Raw genomic sequence first — 19,533 nt, forward strand, 5'->3', positions numbered from 1 at the left:
TTTAACCCAGCATTTAGCCTGTGGTTCACAACCTCGTCTGAGTAACTGCTGCCAGGTTCAACAGCTTCCCACCTGGCCCACCACCATTTCTGGCAGTGAGCGGGGGCGAGGGGAACGGCCGTGCCGAAAACAGCAGTTTCTCTAACGCAGCCTGCCCTTCCTCCCCAGTGAGTTCATGTGAAAGACCTCCAAGTTTGACCCTGCCCCCCCACCCACAAATGTGGGTTAAAAGCCCCACGTGTATGTCATCCACCCTTTATACTTGTTTGCTGGAGAAAGCAACAGTATCACGCTGGTACATATGAATTAAATATGTTTGTTGCCTATATGTGGAGCTGCTGTCAGTGCGTTCCAGTTCTCTGGTAACCTTGATCACCTTCACTTAGTCCCTTATCTAGATGTCTGCTGCACGGTGAACTTACTTCCTTTCATCTTCCTTCTATCACCCCAGGCGACCATCATGGTGTTCCAAGCTCTTGCCCAGTACCATATCGACATTCCTCTCCATAAGAACTTGAACCTGGACATTGCTATTAAATTGCCAGAACGTGAATTTCCAATCCGTCACAGAATTACGTTTGATAATGCCGTTATGGCTCGAACAGCAGAGGTATGATCTCTTCGGAGCAATTTTATGCATTACTATTTGTAGAGATTTCTCACCCACCAGCAAGGGCTAAATGTGGATAACACAACTTAAAGCTCAATGAAACTAATAAGATGGAATACCAATGAAAGCCCAAACTGTTGCCTACAATGTCATTCTCCCTCAGAAGAGGATTGTATCCGATGACAGGATGGGTTGTCACGACCTACTGCTCCACAAACAGGGCCAATCAAAAACTTTGTGGCTAGCCAGGAGGGAGGGACCAACCCCTCAGACTTCAGTTCTTTGCCCTGTCTTGCTCCAAGCAGGTGCTGTGTTGTGCTCCTCTGTTTTCTTCCTTGAGCTTGCTGTCTTCTACTTGCCTGATCCTCTATTGCTAGATAGGAGAGGTTTTTGGGAAGGAAGGTCATTTTCCTCAGCCGCTCCTCTTGTCGCGCCATGGCAACAGAGCTGATCGTGGTGAGAGGGAGGTTTCCCCCTCCCTCTCAGAGGATTCCTTAGCACACTCAGTGTGCAGGGCTGAGTGGGTGGCGGCTACCTCTCCCGCCCCCAGAGCTCGAGTCCACAAAACCCCGAAGGATAAGAAAAGGGACAAGAAGAAGGGCAAGAAGGGCTCTTCCTCAGCGGGTCCTCCCCTTTTGCCAGGAGAGGGATCGTCCGGGGCTTCGCTCTTGGCGGGGAGCGTTGCCACCGTGGCGGCGCCAGGCGCTCAGCCGCCGCCGCATCTTGAACCCGAGGGTTCCCTGGAGTGGGCTGATCCTCCGCCACAGTCCTCCGTTTCGCCCTCGGGTGGCTTGGAGGATGGGCCGCTGCTGCAGGCGGCGGCGCCCGGGTCCTCTGACTGGGACGGAGCCGCTCCACACGCCAAGCGTCCTTGCCCTTCCTCCAGCCAACAGCGCGCTGCGGGCGCCGAGTCAGGAGAGGAGGAGATTCCGCCAGCATTCGCGGCGCTTCTGAGGAAGGTGGTGGCGGAGGAGCTTGGCAGATTTGCCTGGCCAGTTGCAGCAGCTCCTTCTTCCCTTCCCGCTGTTTCCACACACACACCCCCAACCCCTTCCCTTCAGCCTGTCACCATTTTAGATGCTGCAGCTGCGGGTAGCGGCGCGGCCCCCATTTTGGGTGTCGGGGAGGGAGTCTCGCGCCCTTTAAGGGCCGAGGGTTTGCAGGCTGTGGGCCCCCCGGCCACATGATGACCCCCCCCCATTGTCTCCTCACCCGTCTCCCGTTCGGGCACAAGGAAGTGTACCCCCCATAGGCAGTTAGCGTTCTGATGATTCTGACTCTGATAAGGAGGAGGGAGAGTTATCAGGGGATGAGGGTGATCCTGGGACATCGCCTTCTCCGCCCTACCAATTGTTCACACCTGCGGACTACCCAGTCCTTTTACACAAGGTCCGTAAGAGCCTCCACTTGGAAGGGGTGGTTCCGCCGGCCTCTTGGAACCAGGTGGGGGACCACGAGGTCCTTCCCGCCTTCAAGCGTCCTGAGGTGACTGTACCTTTTCCCCAGTTGTTTCTGGACATTATTCAGTCAGAATGGGACCATCCTACTGAGTGTAAGGGGCCCCCTCCCACCATCCGGCGCTTTTATGCCTCTAGTGCAGAGTTTATGGACAAGTTGAAGCTGCCACCTGTGGATGCTGAGGTGGCCACCTTGGTCACGGGGGCTGTCCTCCCCAGGGATGGGGATGAGGTTCTCAAGAATCTTGACGATAAAAAATGTGATGCTGCTCTGCGCAGATCGCATGAGGCGTCTGCCTTGTCTCTGAGGGCTTCTATGGCTAATTCTATGTTTGCAAGGGAGGCTATCCTATGGGTGAAGGAGTTGGTTCCGTTAGTTCCCCATGAATTGCTTGCCCTAAGGCAGGGGCAGCAGCCTTTATGGCAGATTCCTCCTTAGATGCAGCCCAGCTTTCTGCCAGGGCGCTGGCATCGGATTTCACTGTCAGGCGTTTACTGTGGTTGAAGAACTGGAAGGTGGACCAAAAGTCCAGGAGCAACTTAGCTAATTCAGCCTTCCAGGGCGGGAAGCTCTTTGGGGAGGTTTTGGAACTGGTTCTGATTGAGACCAGTGAAAAGAAAAAGGCAATGCCCTCAACCGTTTCCCATCAGGAAAGTAAAGGTCTTCCTTCTACTTCATCTACCAAGGGATATAAACCTTCATTTCGTTACAGGCAGAACAGGCAGGAGCGAGGGTCGTGGTCAAGGGCCCGATCCTCCTTTCGTGACAGCTCTTTCTGTCGTCCCCAGCATGCCGGTCAACAGGTCAAGCCCAGTTTCAAGAAGGGTTCCAACCAATGACTACCCCCCGCTGTTACTTCCTCTCCAGGTAGGGGGCAGGTTGCAGTCATTTGCGGCGGCCTGGTCACAAACGTGCACGGACGCTTGGATACTCAGGACAGTGTCCCAGGGCTATGCTCTGGAGTTCGACCATCTTCCTTCAGACTGCTATCTCCCCACTCCCCGGTCCCACAGGGGTCAAAAGTCGCTTCTGATGTTGGAAGCTATCCAGCATCTGGTCAGCATTCAGGCAATCGAGCCTGTGCCCCTGGGGGAGCAGGGGATTTATTTGATTCTTTTTCTGGTCCCCAAAAAGAACGATGAGTGGAGAGCCATTTTGGATTTGAAGTACGTCAGTCGTTTCCTCCGATGGAGGGGGTTTCGCATGGAAACCCTTCGCACAATTTTGATGGCTCTCCAGGAGGGCGATTACCTCTCATCTGTGGACCTCAAGGAGGTGTACCTGCATGTCCCTATCCTGGCCCAGGACAGACGTTTCCTGTGGTTCACGTACCAGGGGTCCCACTTTCAGTACAGGGCGCTGCCCTTTGGTCTTTCGGCTGTGCCAAGGGTGTTTACCAAACTCATGGTGGCACTCATGGCACACTTGAGGACCAAGAGGGTTCACCTTTATCCGTATTTGGACGACTTTTTGCTGAGGTCGTCGTCCTTCCAGAGGGCCCAGGAGGATATACAGGCAACCCTGTCGGTTCTGGAGTCCCACGGTTTCATGGTGAACTTCAAGAAGAGCTCCCTCGTTCCCCAGACGAAACTGGTTCATCTCGGGGCTGTTATCGACACAGTCGAGGGGACTGTGTGTCTCCCGCCCGAACGCAGGGTCAAGCTTGCGTCCAAGTGCATTCCTTAGTCCTACGCCCCAGGTCCAATCTCCTCGCCCTGAGTCAGTTGCAAGGGCTCATGGTTTCCACCACAGGGATCGTTCCTTGGAGTCATTTCCACTCCCGCCCCCTCCAGTGGCTGTTTCAGGAGCAGATTGCCAGTCAGTCCAGCCTCCAGGTCTCCCTGCCTCCGCGGGTCCAACACTCCCTGCGATGGTGGTTTTCTCCACCAGCAAAAAAGGGGGTGAGGTTTCTTCTGAAGCCTCGGGTCCAGGTGACAACAGATGCCAGCCTTCAGGTCTGGGGGGATCATTGCCTTCATCTTCTGGCTCAGGGGTGTTGGTCGGAGGAGGAGGCTTCCAACTCTAAACTGGCTAGAGTTGCGAGCGATCAGGCTGGTTCTGCAAGAGTTCCTTCCCGTGGTTCATGCCCAGCACGTCCTGGTTCGCACGGACAGCGCAACTGCCAAGGCCCATGTCAACCGTCAGGACGGGACAAGGTCCCGGTCCCTGATGCGGGAGGCCTCCCTCCTATTGGAGTGGGCGGAGGAACACCTTCTCTCCTTGCAGGCGGATCACATCAGCGTGGTGCCAACATCCTTGCAGATTGGCTCAGCCGGTCTCACATGGACCCCGCGGAGTGGTCTCTGTACCCCCAAGTCTTCCATCAGGTGGTTCAGCATTTCGGCCATCCATCCCTGGACCTGTTCACCTCTCCGGCAAACGCCAAACTAGACCGGTACCTCACACGGTATCAGGTTTCCAGGGCCGTGGGGACAGATGCTCTAACATTCCCATGGCTGAGGGAGTTGTTGTATGCCTTCCCCCCCTTCGCCATTCTACCTCAGACCATTTGGAGGATACGCGAGCTTCAGGCAGAGGTCCTCCTGGTAGCTCCACATTGGTCGGAGGCCATGGTTCTTGGACCTGGTAGCGCTGTCGTCAGCTCCGCCAACGCCCCTGGGGTCCCATCCTCAGCTTCTCAGTCAGGGTCCCCTTTTTCATCCAGAACCAGTGTGGCTCAGCCTCTACACGTGGAGGTGGAGCAGGAGGCTCTAGTAGTTTCTGGCTACTCTAGTTCTGTTCAACAGACCGTTTTGGCTTCCCGCTGTCCTTCTACTGTTTGTGTATATCAGTCCACTTGGAAAGCATTCACGACCTGGTGTGCTTCCTCTGGGATTTCTCCTCTTTCGGCTTCTGTTGCACAGGTGTTGGGGTTTTTGCAGAAGGGTCTTGATTCTGGGCTTCGGCCCAATACTCTCCGTTGTCAGGTTTTTGCCTTGTCTACTGTTTTGCAGGTGCAGGGAGTTCCCGCCCTATCAGCACATCCTCATGTTCAGAGGTTTTTAAAAGGGGCAGCAGTTTTGAAGCCACCTTACAGTCCACAGGTTTCCTACCTGGGACTTGAATTTGGTTCTCAGAGCTCTCACCAAGGCGCCTTTCGAGCCTTTGCATTCGGTTCCTCTACGGTTGTTGGCCTTTAAAGTATTGTTTTTGGTGGCAATTACTTTTGCGTGGCGGGTAGCAGATTTTGGCGTGCTATCCGTGCGTAAGGAGTTGTGTCTAGTTTATCCTGACTATGTTTTGTTACGTACTGATCCGTCTTATTTACCTAAGGTCAATTCAGTTTTCCATCACGCGCAGGAGCTGATGTTGCCTTCTTTCTGTCCACATCCTTCTTGCCCGAAGGAGAAAGAATGGCATACGCTGGACATGTGTAGGGCTGTTAAGATCTACCTGTGGTGCATGAAGCCGATTCGGTCCACAGAGTCCTTCTTTGTCTCATTCAGGAACTGTGCTCTGGGAGGGCGAGTCTCCACTCCTACGTTGTCGCGTTGGATATGCCAGTGTATCCTACTGGCATATTCTTCTACAGGGGCTCCTGCTCCTGCTGAGATCACTGCCCACTCCACTCAAAGTGCGGCTGCATCTGCCGCTTTTTCCACCTTGGTGCCTCTGGTGGATATTTGCCGGGTGGCAACCTGGGCTTCTCTCTCAACCTTTGTGAAACATTATAAAATTCACGATTGGACCTCAGCCGACGCCTCTTTTGGCAGCCGCGTTTTGCAGCAGGTGGTTCCGCAATAGGACCAGACCTTGTAGCTCCCACCCTGGTTTTTTCATAGGGCTTTGGCAGGTCCCATCCTGTCATCGGATACAATCCTCTTCTGAGGGAGAATGAATCGTTGGCACTTACCTGAATGGTCATTCTACTCAGAAGTATGGATTGTATCCGACCCTCCTGCTTGTGTATCTGGTCTTTATCTTTTCTGGCTATCTTCTGCCTGTCCTTCACATATTTATGTGGGTTAGGTTTTCCTCCTGGGCGGTCTGACCTCCCTGGGGGTGGTTTTTTGAGTTAGGGCACTGCTTGTTCCTGACAAGTCTTTCATGTTCCTATTCAGTCTGTTCTAATTGCCATTTTCTTTGGCTCTGTTTACTGTGTTTTTTCTATCTTTTGGAGCACAAGTTCGCTGGCTAAGTACTGAAGTCTGAGGGGTTGGTCCCTCCCTCCTGGCTAGCGACAAAGTTTTTGATTGGCCCTGTCTGTGGAGCAGTAGGTCGTGACAACCCATCCTGTCATCGGATACAATCCATACTTCTGAGGAGAATGACCATTCAGGTAAGTGCCAACTATTCATTTTAAAGTGCCTCCCCACTCTCACAATCGGTTTTATCCCAGCCATCAAAACAAAACAACACAACAACAGTCTTCCTGTTTAATCTTGGAAAAATGATCATGGGAAGGGTGGTCTACAATTGTGGGGCATAGGCTCTAGGAGCACATTTCTGTGTCCTCAGGACTTGAAAGACGGATGCTAGACTCAACATCTCATAGATGTTTCTGCTGTACTGTTTGAAGCTCAGGGCCAAATGAGACATGACAGTGGCAGATCTGTGTGTCACAATCTGCCACAATCACATAGGATCTACCCAGGGGTGTATCTAGGGTGGGGCAGGCAGGGCACGTGCCCCGGGTACCACTTGAAGGGGGGCATGAAGGGGTGCATGAGTGAGGATGGAGACCCCTCCTCTTACCAGTTGCTTGCTCCCCACTACTCTCTCTTAACATTCTTCTTGCAGCCTGATCCCCAACTCAAGCACTGGTTCTGCCCCTGTTCAAAACATCTGAATGTCTTCTTGATGTTGCCATATTGATCCTGTATATGCTTCCTGTCATTTCACCACACCCCAAACATTTAAAAATAATCCAATATAAGAACATGCTAATCCTGTTTATTTTCCAGACCAAACTCAATCAAGATTTTACCGTACAAGCAACAGGCGAAGGAAATGCAACAATGTCCATTGTGACAGTTTACAATGCAAAGCTACGGGAAGAGGCAGCTCAGTGCAAGAAGTTTGAACTGCAAGTATCTGCTGAAGAACTGCAGCTAAGTAAGTCTGAGGAGTGGTCTGCGAGCAATTTCAGGGTCTAATAAAGGGGCTGGATTTTGCTTTCTAATTTAACTGCAATAGGGGACTGCAATTTGAATTTGAGCAAATTCGAATCAATTTGAACAAATCTCCACTCTGTTCCATGGTTCCAAATCAAATTGATTCAAATTCTCCATAATTTGAATCATGGATCAAAATAACCATCTCATATGTTCTGCAGGGAACGTTCGCCAAATAGTGCCAGAGCATAGTTCTCCAAATCCCCATAATGCAGTGCAGCTGCATGAGCTTGCACTAGCACAACTTTGTTCATGGTGCAAGTTCAGTGTTAGTCAGGATGTTGACCTGTATATTTGCACCCACATATGCATTCTGTTATTTTGATCCAGAGTTATGGATTGAATTATGGGAATAAGCTCAGTTTATTTCCAAGCTAAAACCAACACAAACCCTATGGGGATCACTCAAATTTGAGTCTATTCGTGCGAATTTCATGCACATCCCTAAACTGCACCACAATTCCTGAGGAGTAGTAACAAAGCTGTTTAAATCTTAATATGGATGAACTGCACTGGTGTAGGACAGGGTATGTCCACACTAGTATTCCTGATATTTTTCGTTTCAAATATGTTCATCACTGTTCTCAAATAAATCTTCATATGCTTCCCACACATGTGTGCTTCCTTGCATGATTGTGGGCTAGGATTTCTTTTTAAATGTGGCTGACATTCTGACTAACTGTGCACTTGCACAAGGACATTGCACTGTTGTGCTAGCTAGTGCACCAAGTCTGGAGCTTGTGTTCCAGACTAGTGTTGCATTAGTGCAAATAGGTTTGTGCTTGCACAACAACGTCCGCAGCCTGTGGCCCAAAATCATGTGTTTTGCAGGGAACTTCTGCAAAATAATGCCAGAGCACAATTCCAAAAATCCCCATGATGCAGTGCAGCTACATGAGCTTCCACTAGCACAGCCTTATTCATTGTGCAAGTGCACAGTTAGTCAGGATGCTGGCCTGTATATTTCCATTGTTCGGACAATGGTTTTTCCCATGACACTCTATGGATGTGAAAGCCGGACTTTGAAGAAGCAAGATAGAAAAAGCATTGATGCTTTTGGACTTTGGTGCTGGAGAAGACTTTTGAGGATACCGTGGACAGCAAGGAAAACAAACAAATCGATCATAGAACAAATCAATCCAGAATTTTCACTCGAGGCACAAATGACCAGGCTCAAACTATCATACTTCGCACACATTATGCAAAAGCCCAGCTCCCTTGAGAAGTCCATAATGCTGGGAAAAGTTGAAGGAAAGAGAAGAGGACGAACAGCAGCAAGGTGGATGGACTCGTTTACAACAACAATGAATGCATCACTGAGAGACCTTAAAGGCTAAGTTGAAGACAGATCATCCTGGATAGAATCTATCTATGCGGTCGCTAAGAGTCGACATCGACTTAACGGCACTTAATCCAATCAATCAATGCATTCTGTTATTTTGATCCATGTTTCCAGTTGGCCTTATAGTATACAGATATACCTTGAGTCTCAGAAGAATGGAACTCAAGACCTCTGTCTGTCTTTCACAATTTCTAGATAGTAAAGAAGCAAAAGGAGCCCTGGGAGCAGTCAAGATCAAAATCTGCACTAGGTAAGTATGATGACTTTTAAAAACCACCCTGGGTCATAATGGGTGGCTCAGCGTAGCAATGAGAGAAGCAGAAATAACAGTTCTACAAGAAAAGAGCTTAGTCAGTATTTTCAGAAGGCATCTCTGGTTTCAGAGGTTACACTCTGAGATGATTTCATTAGTAGCTGAATATTCCCCATATTCAGCCTGGATTGGTAGGAAGGAACACATCTGAAACCAAAGGGCAACATCTGAAGATCAGAGGATTCTGCTGAATATGTGGAATAATCACATTTACTCTGTATGGGCACAGGCCTATAACTGTTTGGCCTGCAGGATACTAGTACTGATGGAGGAGGAAAGTGAGGGTGAAGATGAACACAGAGTTTTCATTTATTAATTAGATTTTTTTATATTTCCTGGGTTTACAACTTGCATTTCTGACCTTCATAAGAATAAATCAGATTCTGGCTCTTCAACTTGGCTCCTCAGCCTGATTGCCCCCCTCACGCTTCAGGCAGGCTATTCCTTTACTTTTAAAGCAGCACGCATGTTTATTTGTATAAACAGCCATCCTTTGCAAACAAAACAAAGCCCAGATTCATTATCATTTTAATAGACACCCTCTGCAGCTTGTTTTCCCCACTTTATGAGGAACTACACTGAAAACCTGTAGAACTGTTTCCCCCAGAATTTGCTCCAAAAAAGAAAAGCTTTTCACAGACCAATGGAGGCACAAACTTCTTCTGCCAATCTTAAAAATTGTATCTGTCTTCACTTGAAATTAATGTTGCAGAGCCAGAGATCATCTGAGTCCAGGCCAACACTCTGGAGGGGAGTGTTTTGAAAATATTATGTGGCGTGGTGATATTTGGAATTTCTATCAATATCACCATCCAAAAGTAAAAGCAAACCAGATTTATTTCCAGACAGGCAATTTTCAAATGCAGATAATTTATTTGTATTTCGGGATGAGGAAATGCAAGCAAGTCTGGGTTGTAGAAAGCTCCACTTCAACCTTTAGGTACTTTGCATTGCCCTAAAACACTAAGGTAGGCATCTGAAGAATTGGGCACACTATGAGGTCATCCTCACGACCAAATGAGGGGAAGCCAGAGGGAAGTCAGGAATGACCTGCTCCCTCCCACATGATCGGAGCCTCCATTGGACTCCGCTGCTCATGTGCCCACAGGAGCAGCATGGTGGCAAGCTCAGTGGCGATCAGGGGAAGGGAAGCAAGTTGGGGCCACCAGGTACCCCACAATGCAGCATGCAAGCAGCATGGTGCATTGGGGTGCTTCTCTGCCCCCACTCTATGATAAAGATGGCTGCCAGAAGACCAGGAGCAGCTGCTGGCAGTGCGGAGCACCACACCATCAAGTGAGGTTGTGAGAACAACCTTATCATGAGAACAACCTGAGAACAACCAGCCCTATCTGGGCTTACCTGTCCTAGCCAGGTAGAGCTGGTCGTGAGAACAACCTCAGTATTTCTTTCCACCTCTTCCAGTTCTCAGTGCTGCTACTGCCAGTGCTGCCTCCACCAGCCTATCTGCTGAACTGATTTATTGTAATAGGATTAACATATGAGAAAATGATGTGACTGTAGCCAAATCCATTTCTTAGCTCTGAAATTCATGCTCAGGGCACTTTGCTTCCTATCCCTGTTTCTAGGTATCTTGGTCAAGTTGATGCCACAATGTCAATCATTGATGTCTCCATGCTCACTGGGTTTGCACCAGACACTGAAGACCTTAAAAGGGTAGGTGAGCCCTGCCTAATGCTGGGAATTGTTGCTTAAATTGTCTTTGAGGATGTTGGACTAGGACTTTCAGTCTAGCCAATGAAAAGCTTTTGGTCATAGGATGAGGTGTGCATAGAGATTGGATTAGGGTGAATAATGTATGCCTCCAGTTCTTCCACTATGACATTTCTGTAAGACACTATCTATACTGATGGCACTATTTTTGTAGTGCCATCAGAATAGATGGTGCCTTACCAAATTGCATAGGCAAACATAAACATGTTCCTATCCCAAGGAGCTTACAATATAAAAGAGGCCATGGGTGGGTTCAGACATCACGGCAGCAAGTCGGTAGGAGAAAACCTCCAGTTCCCACTGAGCACATGCTCCCACTACTGCTGCCACTTCTGTGGTGTCTGAACCTGCTAATATTTGGGGGAGAATGTCATAGAAATATAGGAAGCTACCTTATACCGAGTCAGGTCACTGGTCCATCTAGCTTGGTAATGTCTACACAGATTGGCAGCAGCTTCTCTGAGGCTGAAGGCAGAAGACTCCCTCAGCCCTATCTTGTAGGTGCCAGGAAGGGAACTTGGAATCTTCTGCATGCAGATGCTCTTCCCACAGCAGCCCCATCCCCTAAGAGGATTATCTTGCGTGTGCTCACACATGTAGTCTCCCATTCAAATGCAAACCAGGGTGGACCCTGCTTAGCAAAGGGGACAATTCATGCTTACTACCACAAGACCAGCTCTCCTCCTCTTCCCTGTCAGTAGCCTACCTCGGCTCAACTTTGTCAAATTAGGCAAACTTCAAATATCTGGTTCTGAACATCAGGCTGAGGTGGATTACTAACATTCCCCACCCGACATTGTCGGCTACAGATGTCAGGAAAGAGGTTGCAGTAACGAGAGCATGCGCTCAGCAGGAATTGGTGTTTTTCCCCCTACTTGCTTGCCACTACGATGACTGAACCCACCCAACGGAAAAACAACAGAAGGAGGGGAGGGAGAGACAAGGTCAGGGAGGAACAAATGTGGACAGGTGCAGTTACATGTACTTAATATGTGGATATAGTTTGGAATGAGGATTCAGGGATAAACTAAAGGCCACAAGGAAAATGTGACTTATAAGATGGGATTTAAAGGAGGAGACAAAAGGTGGCACTGCCTGCATGTTGAGGAAGAGGGTTCCAGACATAGAAGGCATCCAGGGAGTATGGGGAACTGAATGGGAGATAGACAATTCTGACCAGTGATGGGGCACTAGCCAGTCAAGTTCTTCTGCACACAACGCGGATTGAAATAAATGGGCACCACTACCAACATACCTTGGGTGGGCTCCTCTCCATTTAGCTTGTGTTGAATGCGTCACAGATGAATGAGCATCATATATCAAATTGCTGCCATGATGGGCTGTGTGCCTCTTGTTTGGGGAGATAGTTGAGAGTCTGACCCTTTTAAAAGGGACAAACATTATTTGCATGAGTACCTATAAATTAGGAGACTGTAGTCCTGTTAACGACAAAAGGAATTTTCACATCAGTAAATAGACTCAGCATGGTGCTGAATCCATGTTTTTGTGACACAAGGATGCAGTGACCCTTTGGCAGATGCAAAACAAACACATTATTGGATGTTCTGAACAACTGATTGTGCTTGGAAATATGCAAAACTGATCTGCAAAATTTTGTGATTCTTGTTATAAACGTGGTGGGTTTTGGGGTTTTTTTTGCAATTCAACTGAACTTAATTAGTACAATCTGATTGCAGAGGAGAGCTGGTCTTTTGGTAGCAAGCATGACTTGTCCCCTTAGCTAAGCAGGGTCTGCCCTGCTTGCATAGGAATGGGAGACTTGATGTGTGAGCACTGCAAGATATTCCCCTCAGGGGTTGGAGCCACTCTGGGAACAGCAGAAGGTTCCAAGTTCCCTCTCTGGCATCTCCAAGATAGGGCTGAGAGAGATTCCTGCCTGCAATCTTGGAGAAGCCACTGCCAGTCTGTGAAGACAATACTGAGCTACATAGACCAATGGTCTGACTCAGTATATGGCAGCTTCCTATGTTCCTAGAATTTAGTTTGTCTAATTGAAATTCTTTCTGCTTCACTCAAAAGCCTTCAGATGCCTTTCCTGAGCAGGTGCACAAAATTGCTTTGAACTTTGCTCTAGCTGAAATTCAAAAACAGTTTTGCTCCCAAGGCTACTTGTGTAGCCTACAATACACTGGTGCAAACAATGTCTCTTGCTTTCTCTTTGTGTTTAGCTTTCTAATGGAGTTGACCGATTCATCTCCAAGTTTGAAGTCAACAACCCCATTTCTGAAAGAGGGAACCTCCTTATCTACTTGGACAAGGTAAAGACTTCTGAAAGAGTTCTATGGAACAGCCAGCATAGCTAAAAGTATATGCAGAAGTGAAGTGACACTGAATATTGCACAAGAAGCTTGTGAGCAACAAGTACCTTCAGTGAAAGGCAAGCCCACGGGTTTCATTCTCTCTCTTTTCTGTCCCTATCTCAGGTCTCTCACACACAGGATGAATGTCTGCAGTTTAAAGCTCAGAAGTATTTTGAAGTTGGTCTGATTCAGCCAGCATCGGTCAAGGTGTACAGCTATTATAATCTAGGTAAGGGCAACTACGTAAGGTTCTCCAGTGGGCTCAACCATAGCAGAGGTCAAACAGCATTTTACAATACTTTACTGAGTTCTCAAAAGTCTTTCTCCCCACTTTATGCATGCCGAACTGAGAAATGAATCCAATGATAACAATAAAAGGCAGCAGCAATTGAGTAGACCCTTTCCCTAACACATGGTCCAACTCCCTGACTGGCTGCCATCTCCAAGACTTCCCTGTTGTAACCCACCAAATGAAATTTCCCTTCAAGGGCAGGGAACAGAACTTGGATTCCTCTGCCTTTAGCATGATCTCACACAGGGTATAGGTGCAGTGTGCTATTGAAGTGTCAGCAATTGTCCTAACTGTGCTTTGCCACAGAGCAGAAGGGTCAATTAGCTGACAAGAAGAACTTCAGTGTGCTTTGCTGGGTAGGGTAGGCTGGCCTATGGCATGTTGCCACTCCCCATAGCTGCACTGCATGACTTTGAGAGATGAGATTCCAAGATATTTTGTAGCATTACAGGAGGCCCAACTGGTGATCTGCAACTGCAAGCTCCATCTGCCCCCACACCCCAACAACCATTTCTTGGTGGTGGTGGCCCTACCAAACTACTTCTACTTCGATCCATGTGCATGACACTTTACAAGGAATGAGAAGACAAGGTCCCTGCCACAAGGGGCTCACAATCTAAAACTGATTAAATGGAAACAGAGGAGGGGAGTGAAGTGAAGGCAGTGATCAACTAGGGATTATTTCATTTAGTGTAAGAAATAATTATGTTCTGTATCTTAATGTTAGAACATAAGAACAGCTCTGCTGGATCAGGCTCAAGGCCCATCTAGTCCAGCATCCTGTTTCACACAGTGGCTCACCAGATGCCGCTGGAAGCATACAGGCAGGAGTTGAGGGCATGCCCTCTCTTGCTGTTACTTCCCTGCAACTGGTACTCAGAGGCATCCTGCCTTTGAGGCTGGAGGTGGCCCATAGCCCTCTGACTGGTAGCCATTGATAGATCTCTCCTCCATGAAGTTATACAAACCCCTCTTAAAACCATCCAGGTTGTTATCTGTCACATCTTGTGGCAGAGAATTCCACAAGTTGATTATGTGTTGTGTGAAAAAGTACAGTGGTCCCTCGACTTACGAACTACTCGACATAAGTATTTTTTGAGTTACAAACGGCAGTTTTAGATCCAGTTTTAGATGCGTTTTTTTCGACTTACAAATTTTTAGATGGGGTTTCCTCGACTTACGAATTTTACATGCGGTTTCCTTGACTTGCCTGCCTGTTTACTGTCTGTTTATTCTTGAAAAGAAATGTTCCTGTGCAGTTTGCAAGCCTTACTGGGGGTCTGGGTCTTTTTTCTAGGCTCCGGAACGCATTAATCCGTTCCCAATGCATTCCTATGGGAAACCGCTTTTCGACTTACAAACTTTTCGACTTACAAATGTGCATTCGGAACGGATTAATTTCGTAAGTAGAGGGACCACTGTACTTCCATTTGTTGGTCCTAAATTTCCTGGCAATCAAATTCATGGGATGACCCCTGGTTCTAGTGTTATGTGAGAGGGAGGAACACTTCTCTCTATCCACTATCTCCACACCATGCATGATTTTATAGACCTCTATCATGTCTCCCTGCAGTCATCTTTTTTCTAAACTAAAAAGCCCCAGGTGTTGTAGTCTTGCCTCATAAGGAAGGTGCTCTAGGCCCCTGATCATCTTGGTTGCCTTCTTCTGCACCTTTTCCAGTTCTACAATGTTTTACTTCTGGATTTTGTATTTAATGCATTGGCTGATGCCTAAGGCCACATGCTCTATAATTGTGAAGCTCTTAACTGCTGGATGGTTTTGTCTTCATTGGGCAGCCTGATCACTTATGAAGGGGCCAGTTTGTGCTGCAAAAGAGACTTGCAGTCCCAGGGTCGTTGTCTGGAGAACAGAGTGTCTCACAAGAGTACCAAAATTGGCCATCCCTGTTGCAGGGGATATTGGAATATACCCCACGTGACTGATTAGGGAAGCTTGTGCAGCCAAGCTCTTGATGCATTTCTTTCCATAAAGTCAGGCAGGTGTGACATGAATATTCTCTGAGAGAAATAGGTCAACTCTACTGTTCACTTCCTATGGCCTTCCCATTGAGATTTCATCCTGAGGGGTTGAATAAGTAAACTACATGAGCTTATGGAGACATCTCTTCTCATTTCTCTTTTCAGATGAACAATGCATCAAGTTCTATCACCCATCTAAAGCAAGTGGCCTCCTCAACAAGATATGCCAAGGCGATATTTGTCGATGTGCAGAAGGTAAGATAGGGTGGTGGGGAGATGTTTCTGCTCACCTAGACTTAAGTTTTGGGGTGTTTGCATGGAACTTGGCCCACTATGGAATTTGTGATCTTTGGTTCTTGATTCAGGGTGTATCTAAGGTCTGTATTATCTGGGACCATATTATATATTTATTTAGCTATGAAAACTGCTTTGCAAACTTTTGTTGAGAAGCAGTATATAAATAGTGGTGGTGGTGGTGGTGGTGGTGGTGGTGGTAGCAGTAGTCTGTAGGGTGGTAAAGAGATGCAACTTGTAAACCTTGCATGTAATGGACAGTCCAGCCATTCATTGAAGCTATACTCACAACCAGGGGAAATCGAGTTAAGGGAACCTAGCCCGATTTCCCCTGGTCAACTGCTGCCAAAGGAGCTGCACGGCTCCCGGCAGCAAACCTCAAAAACTACCCCTCCCCTTAAACGAGGTTAGTGGAGAGAGTGCTCCACTAACCCCATTTTGTTGATCGTGTGCTGTCACGGTGTGGCTTCGTGCCGTGGCAACACACGAGGAGACCCCACTGGGAGGCTGAAACAAGCCTCCAGGCCCCAGGGGTCTCTCCAGAATGCCCCGGGCACTTGTGCGGGGCATCCTGGATCTTCTGGCTGGCCCATGATCCCCACCGCCTCTGCCGGCTCCGTGATGGAGCCGGCAGTCGTGTGGGTGGCCGATCCAGCCGCCTAGGGACAGCTCCCTGCACTACCCTGAACAGCGCTTCACACCGATCGTGTGAAGCGCCTCATAGTGTCACTGGGAGTAACATGAGTAGCTCAGCAGGTGGCTTATTCAGGTCACAGTATCTAGAGAGAGCTGCCCCCCAACAACAGTGACCGAGAGTGCCAACAAATTGATGGTAGAATACACCTTTGTGGTCTGAAGCACACTTTCTTCATGCAGGACACATGGAATGTCATTTGCAAATTTGTGAACTGTGGGGCCAAAGGATTATGGACTGTAAGAAGTACATTCTGTACATATAAGTTGTACATGCTTATAAACACAGTGATAATTTCCAACTTCAGTAATTGTATTGTGCCAAGAAGACTATGTTGTTTTTCTGGTACAGTATTAATGCAGTTATATTGCAGTTATAAAAAGAAAGTAACTCTAGAGCTGTATAAGGCATATTAGCCCAGGCTAGGTTTGAAGTGACCCAGCTTTAAAAGTACTCCCAATCTAAATGTATTTAAAGCAACTTCTAATACAGTAGGTAATGATGAGAGAATACCCTAGGGTTTAGTTTGGACTAGCACTTACAAGTAACATTGAAAAACTATCTAGAAAAGTTCTTTTTTCCAGTGTTCAAAATATAATTTCCACCTTCTTACCTGGTAGTTGGGCTGAGGCCAGGCTCCAGTAGCTGTGGCAGCAGCAACAGGGAGGCTCTCTCTCCACTCCTCTTTCTCCAATCCCTCCCTCCTTGACAGTCAGAATGCTGTATGGTTCAGAAGCTGTCAGATTCTGCCTTTGCTCCACTTGTCCTAAAAGTATTTTTGAATCAAAATTTGGCAGCACCAATAATTGGTTTAGCACGTGGATTAGTAATATCCCCAGAGACTATGAAGGGCTTCTAGGGAGAACATCCATGTCCTCGTCCTCATCTTCATCTTCATCCTCATCCTCATCCTCATCCTCATCCTCTCTCTCTCTCTCTCTCTCTCTGTTCTTCTCCCAAAGAAAACTGCTTCTTGAAGAAGACCGAAGATATCGATCTGCAGAAACGTATTGCAGAAGCCTGCAAGCCAGGAGTGGATTATGGTAACTGCCATTTACATTGAAGAATCCTTTACAGGAGGGAATGGCTGTAGTTGTATGTTAATGGTAAACACCTGCGATCCCAAATCCACCACCTGGGGTAGCTGCTTCACAATGCCTCATTGCAAGGCTGCTTCCATCCACATGATGAGCTGCTCCTACAAAAACTCTCCCATGGTGGCATTTTCCATTGCAGCTTCTGGGCATATTTTGGGTCTTTGATGCACCACAACAGCTCATGTATTCGAGAGTTTGATCTAGATTAGTGAGCAGGTTGTGCGTTTACATGTGCCAAAATACAAGATTTGTCCCTCAGCCTGTCCAGAAAGCCCAACTACACCATTTACTAGCCACTTGACAAGGGTATGAGGCCCTTTTTTGGCAGGGGAGAGGGAAGCAAAACATGCATCGTGCCTAATATCATTTCTCTGTCTTTGTTTTTAAGTGTACAAAACCAAGCTGGTTCAAATAGAAGAAGAAAATGGATATTACAACTACATCATGGAAATTCTGGAAGTGATTAAAGCAGGTAAGAATTTCCCACCTGAAGGTGCGGGAAAGCCTGAATACACAAGTAGGAGACCATTTTGTTTAAATAAGCGTTGGTTTCAAGGCTCACATTAGTCTTGGTCAGTGCTTTCATGTTTGTGTTCTAGAGAACCCTTGGGTTTCCCAGAAGCTTACTTGGGGATCCTCCGTGACATTAAAGAACCTCCTTTGAAAGATAGCTTGCACAGTGCTTTCGATCTTCCCCTGCTCGGGAAAGTGTTAGGTGTGCTCTGAAGCATACTCCCAGAATGGGCACCATTAGAACACTTCCCAGAATCCTCGGGAACATACAGAGAATTCCTAGCAAACAAGCCAATGAGGCTTCAGCTTTTGCCGCACCACCACTCATGTGGACAGGCAGTGCAGCGAAGGCACAGACGGCCACTGCTTGTCTGCCAGGGAAGACAAGCAGGTCGTATGCACAACTTCATTGCATTCTGTATTTACCCAAATCAAATATAACTCTGAATTTAAGATGACCCTCTTTTAAAAATTATTTTAAAATAAGGTATTATTTACCTGTATTTATCTGAAAGGGAGAGGATTCTCAAGTTAAGATGACATCTGAAGTTAAGATGACATCCCTAGCTTCAAAGATCTTGGGGGAAACCTAGTCTTGGATTCTGGTCAATACAGTATATCCACCAGTATGAAAGGGCTGTGAGAACTGGCCCATTTACTCAGTTTGTTGCACATAGAATGAGACATTGGGTATAGGGTCAGTCAAGCAAACCATCACTTCACTACACCCCAAATTAGAGATGGAGAAGAATTTCTGAAAATTGAAGGTTCAGAAAGAGTGCTCCCCTGCCTGATTTGAAAACACCAAGATTATGGTTCCCCTCTGAATCTTAGCTTGGTTTGTAAATCAGATTGGTCCCATTCTGAGCTGATCTGCCCCCTTTCTTTCCCTTCCCCCCTTACCATTGAGCAGTAGCAATGGGGGCAACCAGATAAGGTTAAAGGGAAGAGCTGCACTGCCTCACCAACAGGAACTCCCTAGCACAAGGATCCCTGGAAAGTGGAGTGAGTTAGGGCTGTGGCCCCATAATAAAGATTCTCAAAGGAAAATCTGAAGGGCTTGTTTTCTCACGGATAACATCATTGCCAGCACAGAGCTCAGAACTCAGGCACAGAGCTTTAAAGCAAGCTAATTGAGACGTGTTCTGAATCAAGCCTAAGCTAATTTATTTTAGGAGAGCTCCTTCCAAATTAAGACAAGGACATCTGTTGTCTCCCCTGCTAACTGAGCAGAGGCACCTTTTTAAAAGTGGCGATTCTCTTTATTTCACCGAGGGAGAGCAACTGGCCCTTTAGGCCAACCGATTCTCATCATTTAGAAGGGAGAGAGAGCAGCTGGCCCAATAGGTATATATAGTATAGGCCTCCCAGTGTTTTGTCTTCCCTTTGCCCCAGTAGGGATGTGCACAGAACTGGGCAGGGGAAGTTCGAAGGTGGGGGGTGGTGCTGTCTTTAAGGGTGCGGGAGGGTGTGCTTGCTTATCCCTCCCTCCATCCCCCCCCCCCGCCGCTGGCACTCCAGTTGCAAAGGATCTGTTGGAGCGGCAGCGTACCTCCCTGCCACCCCATTACCTCATCAGACCCTACATCAGTGGAAGTACTTGACACACTTATGCGCATCGGGACGTGCGCGCGCAGTTGCATCAGGTACTTCCACTGACATAGGGTCCGAGGCAACTGGGAGGCAGGGAGGTATGCTGCCGCCCCAACGGACCTGTTGCAAACGGAGCACCAGTGAGGAGGAAGTGGAGGGAGGGGTAAGTGCACCCTCC

General features: G+C 47.8%; 1 protein-coding gene across 2 annotated transcripts in view; it reads left to right on the forward strand.

The window, feature by feature from the left end:
- The window catches only part of LOC128346561 (venom factor-like), a 98,201-nt gene that overhangs the window by 75,899 nt on the left and 2,769 nt on the right, over positions 1–19,533 (forward strand). For both annotated transcript variants that reach the window (XM_053299993.1, XM_053299992.1), the window contains 9 exons: positions 452–610; positions 6,973–7,123; positions 8,720–8,774; positions 10,427–10,514; positions 12,761–12,850; positions 13,016–13,121; positions 15,330–15,419; positions 17,115–17,195; positions 17,638–17,721. In XM_053299993.1, coding sequence (XP_053155968.1) covers positions 452–610; positions 6,973–7,123; positions 8,720–8,774; positions 10,427–10,514; positions 12,761–12,850; positions 13,016–13,121; positions 15,330–15,419; positions 17,115–17,195; positions 17,638–17,721 — 904 coding nt within the window. The remainder of the gene's footprint in view (positions 1–451; positions 611–6,972; positions 7,124–8,719; positions 8,775–10,426; positions 10,515–12,760; positions 12,851–13,015; positions 13,122–15,329; positions 15,420–17,114; positions 17,196–17,637; positions 17,722–19,533) is intronic.

The sequence above is a fragment of the Hemicordylus capensis genome, chromosome 2, assembly GCF_027244095.1.
Source record: "Hemicordylus capensis ecotype Gifberg chromosome 2, rHemCap1.1.pri, whole genome shotgun sequence".
Classification (NCBI taxonomy): Eukaryota; Metazoa; Chordata; class Lepidosauria; order Squamata; family Cordylidae; genus Hemicordylus; species Hemicordylus capensis.